Source organism: Saccostrea cucullata, unplaced genomic scaffold (assembly GCF_032062105.1).
Source record: "Saccostrea cucullata isolate Sc308-1 unplaced genomic scaffold, CSIRO_AGI_Scuc_v1 ctg6242, whole genome shotgun sequence".
In the NCBI taxonomy this organism is placed as follows: Eukaryota; Metazoa; Mollusca; class Bivalvia; order Ostreida; family Ostreidae; genus Saccostrea; species Saccostrea cuccullata.
Window position 1 is genome coordinate 23,900 of NW_026928449.1, and position 10,461 is coordinate 34,360.

Consider the following 10,461-nt stretch of genomic DNA (forward strand, 5'->3'; position numbering starts at 1 on the left):
GTGCTGAAAATCTAATGAGGCAGTTGTCTCATAGCTACGTCCTTGTTCTTAGGGAAATATAGAGATGAAAGGAAAAACAATTGGCCATTTATAAAGCCTAGTTTATCAAATAAGAAAATATGTTTAACTCATTCTGGTGAATAATTCTATACACATGTTCTCAATAACACATTTTTTTTGTTTTCAAGTTCACGCAGATAATTGCTGTACGACTTTATAATTGCTGTAATGAAATATTTAATTCTCACCTTTTGATCTCCAACTAATTAAAATTAAATAGTTGAACACACACGCTAAGCAAACGGGCACCATATTAACATTTACGATCCGTTACCTGTGGCACTGCATATTATAAAGTCATGATTCTGAGCATACAACACATATTTATATCTAAGATTTTATAAAAGATCTTAATTTATTACAAAATAAATGAAATACTAAAAAAAAGGGGGGAGATGTTTCGCACCGAAATCGGTGCGAATCATCTCGGCGCGAACCATCTCAGTGCGAAACAGAATCGGCGCGAAACATCCCGGATTCCTGTTTTCCATCTCTAACCTTACCAACTTTATGGGTCAGTATCTTAAAAATAAAATCTGTATGAATATGTTCATTACGTTCTTCATGTTGCCCCATACTCTGGAAAAACATGTATAGATCGAAATTGTCCGATAACGTTTGAAGATTAAAAATATTAACAGCTAACTAACAAAGGGCAAAGTGGGAAAAAATGAGCGTTACGCCGACAACGGCCGAACGGGAGATAACTCTTAGGAATATGAAAGTCGTTTTTATTGCCGTTTCTACAACATATAAAAAGTGCCGTTTTCACAGATACCGTTCGATTTATAATCCGTTACACGGTTTTCAGCTTATCGTCTTTTAAAATCCCGCACACTGGAAAAAGAGTACAGTAAAATCTTCTACAAATCGCCACAGTGGAAGTCTAATAGTTACCGTTCCACTTGATCTGAATTTGTAATTTCATACATCAATTTCATATATATATATAAGCATTCAAAGACAATAAATCAAACAATTACCGGTAATACCTTTTAAGTAAAAGTAAACGTAATTAAGAGCTTTAAAATCCCGCAAACTACAAAAAGAGTTTAATCAAATTCTCTGGGTGCAAAACACAGTTTTATGTATGACGTTATCAGGACGTTACTTGGTGCGGGACAAGTAAAACTGATCCCTATAAAAAAATAAAATGGAGGCTTGTTACATAGACTTCTGCATATCAATGGAAAGATAAAATTGTGAATTTTATAAATATTCAACTATAATACATTCATCAATTACTACTGGGGGGTATTTGACACCTGAAATATGGGGGATATTGGGTTGTTTATGCATCCATTTTCAGTGCACCTATGCATTTTTAACCCCCCTGCTCAACAAAAACAGAAAAAATCAGACAAACTAAGTTGCATGCATTTCACAGAACAAGTCTTAAGGTTTTCTTTTAGTGTGCTTTCAGGGTACATTTTCCACCTCTTGAAAGAGCTACATTACCTGCTAATTGACTCATGCAATTCTGCACATGTGAAAACTGGATGTTTTGGGAGTTATCTCCCCCTATTAAAAAGTCTCACAATTTTTTTTTTTTCTAAAAATGAATGCACATTTTTTTCTTTAAATATTAAGATAAGACTCTACTTTATGCGAATAAAAACAAAAAAGATGCAGTTTTCATCTAGACTCCTATAAATAGCAGGAAAATCCCTACCCAGCATGCTTCTCTCTGGGAAAAACCCCCTGGATTTTATACGAAACTGTGTTTAGCTACCTTAAAGGAAATAAAATTTTTTGGCAATTCATTTTTTTGTATTTTTAGGTGCAAAGAGGACAGAATTCCAAACATTTTGGTGCATAAATTGTTGAATTTGGTCCAGAAATGGGCAAGTTATTGTAAATTTAGTATTACATGTCTACGACATTAGTCGACGCATAAAACAGGACTTCGAAGAGAAATTCAAACCTAACCGAATCAGCTCACACAATAATTTTATTTTTCTTCAATTTAGAAAACACGAAGTTTGAAATATACAGTATTTGAATATCAATAAAATGTTACATTATAAATTTTTTGAAAAGCTGCCAAACAATTTTTACAGATATTGCTAGTTTCTGTATAAACAAGGGGGGGGGGGGGGGGTCTAATTGGAAATAGTCACTGTCTTAAATCAGAAGATTGCCTAAAAAATCTGGACGGTGTCACCCTAACTAGATACTCGATAGGTATATCTATACAGAAGGTACATATTCTCATTTGCGATCAATTAAATTGAAGGTCATGACCTTGTGAAGCTTCCATTTTTGACATGACGTCACACTTTGATGTCACAATGCAGTTGCGTCATAATGTAAAATAACAACTTTAGCCCCTGAATCCTTGTTACATGTATAAATTCTATGGAACATGTATCTAATAGGCATTATGCCTTACACAGTGTCAACCTGAGATCATATTGTATGGTTTACTACATAAATTAAAACAGATAAAGCAATTTTCTATGAACTTACAGGCAAATAAATGTGGGAAATGTCATCAAATGCTACTCCTTAAGGGTGCAAAACACAGTTTTATGTATGACGTTATCAGGACGTTACTTGGTGCGGGACAAGTAAAACTGATCCCTATAAAAAAATAAAATGGAGGCTTGTTACATAGACTTCTGCATATCAATGGAAAGATAAAATTGTGAATTTTATAAATATTCAACTATAATACATTCATCAATTACTACTGGGGGGTATTTGACACCTGAAATATGGGGGATATTGGGTTGTTTATGCATCCATTTTCAGTGCACCTATGCATTTTTAACCCCCCTGCTCAACAAAAACAGAAAAAATCAGACAAAATAAGTTGCATGCATTTCACAGAACAAGTCTTAAGGTTTTCTTTTAGTGTGCTTTCAGGGTACATCTTCCACCTCTTGAAAGAGCTACATTACCTGCTAATTGACTCATGCAATTCTGCACATGTGAAAATATATATATATAAAAAGTCTCACAATTTTTTTTTTCTAAAAATGAATGCACATTTTTTTCTTTAAATATTAAGATAAGACTCTACTTTATGCGAATAAAAACAAAAAAGATGCAGTTTTCATCTAGACTCCTATAAATAGCAGGAAAATCCCTACCCAGCATGCTTCTCTCTGGGAAAAACCCCCTGTATTTTATACGAAACTGTGTTTAGCTACCTCTGTCGTTTCTGCACGTTGTCCAATATGGCGCCTGTATGTAGAATTTTCATGAACATCGAACCCGATAAAAATTGATTTGTCAGAGAGACAGGGTACACCTAACGTAATTTTAACGATTAAGTATAGACATAATATGCACAGATACCGTGTGCACAATATTTAAATTTGTTTTTTAAACAATTTAGTACCAAGTTTTTTCAAATCTGATCAAAATGAAAGTGCAGCAGGAGTAGCATATTGTAAGTATTTACAGTAACAGAAATTTTTTATTTATTAACCATGGCAACATCCTTCAAGAAAATTGTGCTTCTTAGTGTAATCTACTTATATGCCAAATAAGATTGAATCAGACCAAAACTGTAGGAAGAGTTAGCATTTAAGAAGTATTTCACAGAAATTTATAGTTTTAGTAACCATGGCAACACTGTTCATTGGAATAAAAAACCGATACACAGAATTGTGTATCTTAGTAAAATTTACTTGTTTGCCAAGTTATATTGAAATCAAACCAAAACTGTAGGAGGAGTAGCGTTTTGAATGTATTTTACTGAAATTTCTATTTTTAGTAACCACGACAACACTGTTAATTGAAATCTAAAACCGATACACAGAATTATGTATCCTAGTGTAGTCTTCTTGTGTGCCAAGTTATATTGAAATCAGACCAAAACTGTAGGGGGAGTAGCATTTTAAATGAATTTTGCAGAAATTTCTATTTTTAGTAACCACTGCAACACTGTTCATCGAAATCAAAAATCGATACACAGAATTATGTACCTTAGTGTAGTTAATTTGTATGCCAAGTTATATTGAAATCAAACTAAAACTGTAGGAGGAGTAGCGTTTTAAAAGTATTTCATAGAAATTTCTATTTTTAGTAACCACGGCAACACTGTTCATCGAAATCAAAAACCGATACACAGAATTATGTATCTTAGTGTAGTCTACTTGTGTACCAAATTATACTGAAATCAGACCAAAAATGTAGTAGGAGTAGCATTTTGAAAAATTGTTTACAGACAGACGGACAGACGGACAGACAGACAGACAGACGGACAGACGGACGGACGCCGGACGCATTACTATCGCATAAGCTCTTCTGGTCTTTGACCAGTAGAGCTAAAAATAAGATGGATCTTGATGTCTACGAAAAGAGTTTTATGAAAAGACTTTCTTTTACATTCGACAGCTGACTTTTACATTATAGTAGTTGGAGTTTGTCTCTGTTTAAATTGTAGAAGTCATTTGTCGATTGTAAAAGTAAGTCTCTTCATAAAACTCCAAAACAGAGCATTTGATTTATTTTATGACTATGAGCGTAACAGCCAAACTATCCCTCTTTAGCACCCATTTACTTTCTAAACTGTACATTAGGTTATAGTTTTATCCACAAAATTTTATCTCTGTTGAAGAGCTCTGCAGTCCTTACCTTCTAGCTCAAATGCTTCAAATTTACTGATTTCCGGCAATAATTTACAGAGCTGGTCTGTAACAGAGAGAAGGGGCAGGATTTCTGGCAACATTTCACTGATCCACTCCAAAGGTAACATCAAAAGAGCATTCATAATGTGGAACATCATGGCTCCCGCTGGAGAATTGTACAAAATATCTGAAAAATAAATCATATTATTTATCAAAAAAATTGTCATTTATATACCTTATTGTTATGTTCAGTAAAAAAAAGTATCTATATTCTTTATAAAGATAACCAGTCAACATAATTGATATTAGCCATATATGCATGAAGTATGAGAAATCAATTCTTCTATTAAGTTATTATCTTTAATACTAAGTGAGATTTTTTAAGTGCATCTTCAGGGTATTTTTCCACACACAGAGATTTAAACATCCATCATCATGTTTTGTTTTACATCATTTACCTTCAATTGCAATAACCACACTAACATTACACTTCTCGTGTTGTAAAAGCACCAGAGCTTTTTCAAACAGATTTTTGGTGACAGAGAACATCAGAGACGTGTGTTTAAACAGAAGATCAACTGCTGGAGAATCGTGTGACTTCCAGGGCTGCTGGGTGAAGCAGTAGGCCAACAAATGTTTCTGGAGAGATGATAATAGATTGTGAAGATGAGGGAAAGCCATCATGAACATCTTATGTTCAAATTCCTTGTCCAAATTCTTCTCCAAGTCATCTATGGCCTCCTCCTGCCAAATAAATAATTCATGATTACCTGTATTATGTACTTTAGTCATTAATCATCGCATGGATATTTTACTTTTGACTAAGAATACTCTCTGACTTTCAACATTTGAATGAATTAATCAATGTTTTTTTTTTTTTTTGAAAGTCTTTCATTTCTTTCAGATCATATTTTTACTGAACATGAAGAATCATATGAGGGGTTACACAAACATGATTTATAAATTGTAAATGTACGTTATTAAAAAGAATAAAATTTCAGGTGATTTATTAAATATTTTTTTTATCTACAATGTACCGTCTCATTGGCAAGATTTCTAAGAATTGTTTTCATGAGGATCTCTGCAAGCATCAAATCCACAGAGCCATCACTAGGCTGGGATGAAGCAAGACTTTCTGATGGATCCGAGAATCCCAGGAGTGTAGAGATGTGATTGTTATCATACAGACTTGTCAGTATCAAACTCAGCTGCATTTGCTGCAATGAAGAAGTTGAAGATGACTTTGAGTTATAGCCTACACTAATTTTAGTTTTAACATAGCATTGTTAAAAAAATCTGCTTTAAAAAAATACTGTTTTAAATTTCTTTAAATACTAAGTTTTTGTTTGCTGCAATAATCTGTAAAATTATATGAAATTTATAAATGCATGCTCATTAAATAAAAAAACAAAGTAAACAGTATTAATTCGGAACCATATCTTTGATGATTGTAAGTGATTCTGGCAGTAGATACCTTTCCCCTAGATAGACTGTCCCATCTGCCCTGGCCCTGGGGGAGCAGTGAATGTAACAGCTCCATTCTCTCCCTGAGGGGAGGGAGAAGAAGAGAAGCTCCTACTCTCAGAATTTCTGAAACAGTCTGTAATTCAAAAATAGAAAAACAATATTCAATAGCACATCTAAGACCAACCTAAATGTAGTTTTAATACAATTTTTATTTTATTTTTAGTTCGTTGTGAATGTTGACTATTATTGCATCAAAAAAATCAGTTTATACCAGGTTAACAACTTAAGGATTGCTTGGGAGAATATAACTTTAAATTGACATTGTTGCAAGATTTTTTGGTATTACATTGACTGACAGCTGATTCTCTCCTGTACGATAAGAATCCCTTTCTTTGCATGTATTTGAGATATTGGATCATGTTCTTTACAATATTTTCTACATAATCATATGGATTCAATTTTTCTATGCATATACAATAAAAAATATTTCTTACATCTCTAATGCTATCTGGAATGTTGGAATCCAGAAGTCTAAACAGTAGGTTTCTAAGCTGCGGTGCCTGGTCTCCCAGAACTGAACTTGTCATTCCCCCAGCTAGAGCTAGAGATAGGTGAGTGCTCAACATCTTCAAACACAGCTGAACAAAATGACGATGCTCTCTGTAAAAAGGAAAAAAAGTGAGGTCAAATTAGCCAAGGATGGGACAAATTAAGTTTTAATTAACTACCAAAATTTACGAGTAATGTCTAACTATAAATGCAGAAAGTCAAAACTTTGCAAAAATTTGAAAATTAATTCAGTATGTCTATGAGAACTTACTTAAATATACATTCAGTATGTCCATGAGAACTTACTTAAATTTAAATGTACCATTATGCACTTTTTATTTATTTTTTTTTTTACCTGTGTGAATTAAATGGAGCTTGTGGAGACTCTTCATCAAAGCCTGAGCAGAAATTTTCCAGAAATGTCCTGATAATGGCGAATGTAGCCTCCTGTAAGTCCACACAAAAAGGCCTCTGCCAGGCTACCACTGGTCTGAAACAGGACAGCTCTTCTATTATAGCCTTGTTCTTTGAGCCTTATACATTGTTAACCTTAAGTGCATTTATTTTTATTACACTCTTCTAACCCATAACAAGAGACCCAAATGTCACAATATTTGCAAAGTTATTGCAGGAAGTTGAAAATATACATCAACATTTTTTGATATACACTGAATTCAAAATTTAGAGTATAAAAAGGTCATAGCCTGGTTAAAACAATCGTGAGTTAGCAGTATAAGCATCTCAATAAATCATACCAATAAAGAATATCTTGGCAGTTATCATAAACTGAAACTCAAAGAATCATGTCAAAGCCACCAAAACATGATCCTCACTACTCGAGAGAGCATACTCTAACTTGTGAAAGCCACTAACAATTTTCTTGAAATGATACCTGTCAGTGGGCAGAGCAGTCCAGGCCACACTGTGAGAGGTGCCAGCTGACACCTGGTGGACACTGATACCGTCCAGACCTATCACTTTCTTGGGACGGGTGATGGGACTCTGTGCATGTCCCTGGCCACACTGACCCATGGCATTGTTACCCCAGGCATAAACTTCACTCTCTGTGTCAAGAAAATAAAACATGTAAATAAAGATTTATACATAAACCATACATATGTAACTTATACCATTCTATCTTAAAGGATATTTTTTTAAAGATATTTATGTTATCAATGGCTATTACCCTGTGTGAGAGCTATTACATGACTGTCACCACATGCAATGTCCACCACTCGTTTTGACTGAAGATCCTCCACAAGTCGTGGTCTGAGTGCTGTATACTCTGCTGACCCACATCCTAAAATAGCTCCACACCCCCAGGCATACAACTGTTTAAAACAAAATAGACAGATTGTAAGTCCAAACAATACAGCTAAATATTTACATGAAGTGAATGGTATTTTTAAGTTTCAGGCAACTTAGGTAGCATGACATTCTGGTGGCAAGTAAATCAAAATTAAAGTAATTCAATATTTGTATATATATTTCAATCAAATTTAATGCATAATAGATTCAAAGCCAAGGCAACAGGATTATGTCCTAAAAAATCCTTATAATATATCTGATTAAAATATTGTTTTCGACTCCCACCTGGCCTGAAGATGTTACAGCTAGAGATGACTGACTCCCACAAGCTACTTTTCTGATGTACAGTCCACTCAGGGCTTCTATCACCTTTGGTTTATGTTGTCTATTGGTGTCCCCATGACCAAGTTTTCCTATAAAATATATCAAACTAAATGCTGACAACTGACAAAACAAATTATAAACATTTACCCGGTACTACAATTACAAAACCAGAAGTCTCTGTCGAGACTGTAGCTCTACTGGTTTGTACTTATAACAAAGGATGAGAAAAGAAGCCATAGTCATTAGACCAAAACTGTAGAAGGAGTAGCATTTTAAAGGAATTTCACAGCCATTTCTATTTTTAGTAACAATGGCAACAACATTCATCGAAATCAAAAACTGATGCACTATTTTAATATGTATATTAGTGTAGTCTACATGTGTGCCAAGTTATATTGAAATCAGACCAAAACTGTAGACAACAGTAGAAATAGTAGCGTTTAAAAGGAATTTCACAGAAAATTCTATTTTTAGTAACCATGGCAACACCGTTCATCGAAATCAAAATACAATGCACTATTTTATGTATCTTAGTGTAGTCTACTTGTGTGCCAAGTTATATTGAAATCAGATTAAAACTGTAGGAGGAGTAGCGTTTTAAAGGAATTTCACAGAAAATTCTATTTTTAGTTACCACAGCAACACCGTTCATCGAAATCAAAAACCGATGCACTTTTTATGCATCTTAGTGTAATCTACTTGTTTGCCAAGTTATATTGAAATCAGATCAAAACTGGAGGAAAAGTAGCATTTTAAAGGAATTTCTCAGAAAATTCTATTTTTAGTAACAATGGCAACACCGTTCATGGAATTCAAAAACCGATGCACTATTTTATGTATATTAGTGTAGTCTACTTGTTTGCCAAGTTATATTGAAATAAGACCAAAACTGTAGAAGGAGTAGCATTTTAAAGGATTTTCACAGAAAATTCTATTTTTAGTTACAATGGCAACACCGTTCATGGAATTCAAAAACCGATGCACTATTTTCTGTATCTTAGTGTAGTCTACTTGTGTGCCAAGTTATACTGAAATCAGACCAAAACTGTAGGAGGAGTAGCGTTTGAAAGGAATTTCACAGAAAATTATATTTTTAGTTACCACGGTAACACCGTTCATTGAAATCAAAATCCGATGCACTATTTTATGTATATTAGTGTAGTCTACTTGTGTGCAAAGTTATATTGAAATAAGACCAAAACTGTAGAAGGAGTAGCGTTTTAAAGGAATTTCACAGAAAATTCTATTTTTAGTAACCATGGCAACACCGTTCATCGAAATCAAAAAACGATGCACTGTTTTCTGTATCTTAGTGTAGTCTACTTGTGTGCCAAGTTATACTGAAATCAGACCAAAACTGTAGGAGGAGTAGCATTTTAAAGGAATTTCACAGAAAATTCTATTTTTAGTAACCATGGCAACATCGTTCATTGAAATAAAAAACCGATGCACTATTTTCTGTATCTTAGTGTAGTCTACTTGTGTGCCAAGTTATATTGAAATCAGACCAAAACTGTAGGAGGAGTAGCGTTTTAAAGGAATTTTACTCAAAATTCTATTTTTAATTACCACGGCAACATTGTTCATCGAAATCGAAATCCAATGCACTATTTTATGTATCTTAGTGTAGTCTACTTGTGTGCCAAGTTATATCGAAATCAGACCAAAACTGTAGAAGGAGTAGCGTTTTGAAAAATTGTTTACAGACAGACGGACAGACAGCTAGACAGACAGACGGACGGACGCCGGACGCATTACTATCGCATAAGCTCTTCTGGTCTCTGACCAGTAGAGCTAAAAAGGATCATCTTAATCTATTACAAGTAGAAAAAAAGAAAGATTTGATAATCAAGTAAAGAAATCGATAATAACTCACCATTTTCTCCTCCACCAAATGACCAGATAGTTTTACCATCCTGAGACACAGCCAATGTGTGACTTCCACCACAGGCAACCAGACCTACAGACTCAACGGATTGTACTTTGGTTGGAAAGTTCTTGCTAGATGTGTAGTCATGCCCTAAAATGTATATTAGACAGATTTAGATTTAGACAGTGCACCCTGCACGCGTAGTATGATTGTCTATTTAAAATTACATTAAAAAAATGCCAGTATGTTCTGCATATAAAAGGTGGAGCAGATTGTCGATTTCAATAATTTTCCATACCTAAT

At 34.0% G+C, this 10,461-nt stretch overlaps 1 protein-coding gene across 1 annotated transcript; it reads right to left on the minus strand.

Annotated features, from left to right (window-relative positions):
• Nucleotides 1–4,615: 4,615 nt before the first annotated feature.
• On the minus strand, nt 4,616–10,308 carry LOC134277625 (probable E3 ubiquitin-protein ligase HERC1; the record flags this gene model as incomplete). Its single annotated transcript, XM_062759957.1, has 10 exons — nt 4,616–4,827; nt 5,099–5,384; nt 5,678–5,857; nt 6,115–6,240; nt 6,602–6,767; nt 7,012–7,146; nt 7,549–7,720; nt 7,843–7,987; nt 8,250–8,377; nt 10,165–10,308. Coding segments are annotated over 10 exons (1,694 nt in total), but the record flags the coding sequence as incomplete, so codon positions are not given.
• Between the last annotated feature and the right edge of the window lie 153 nt (nt 10,309–10,461).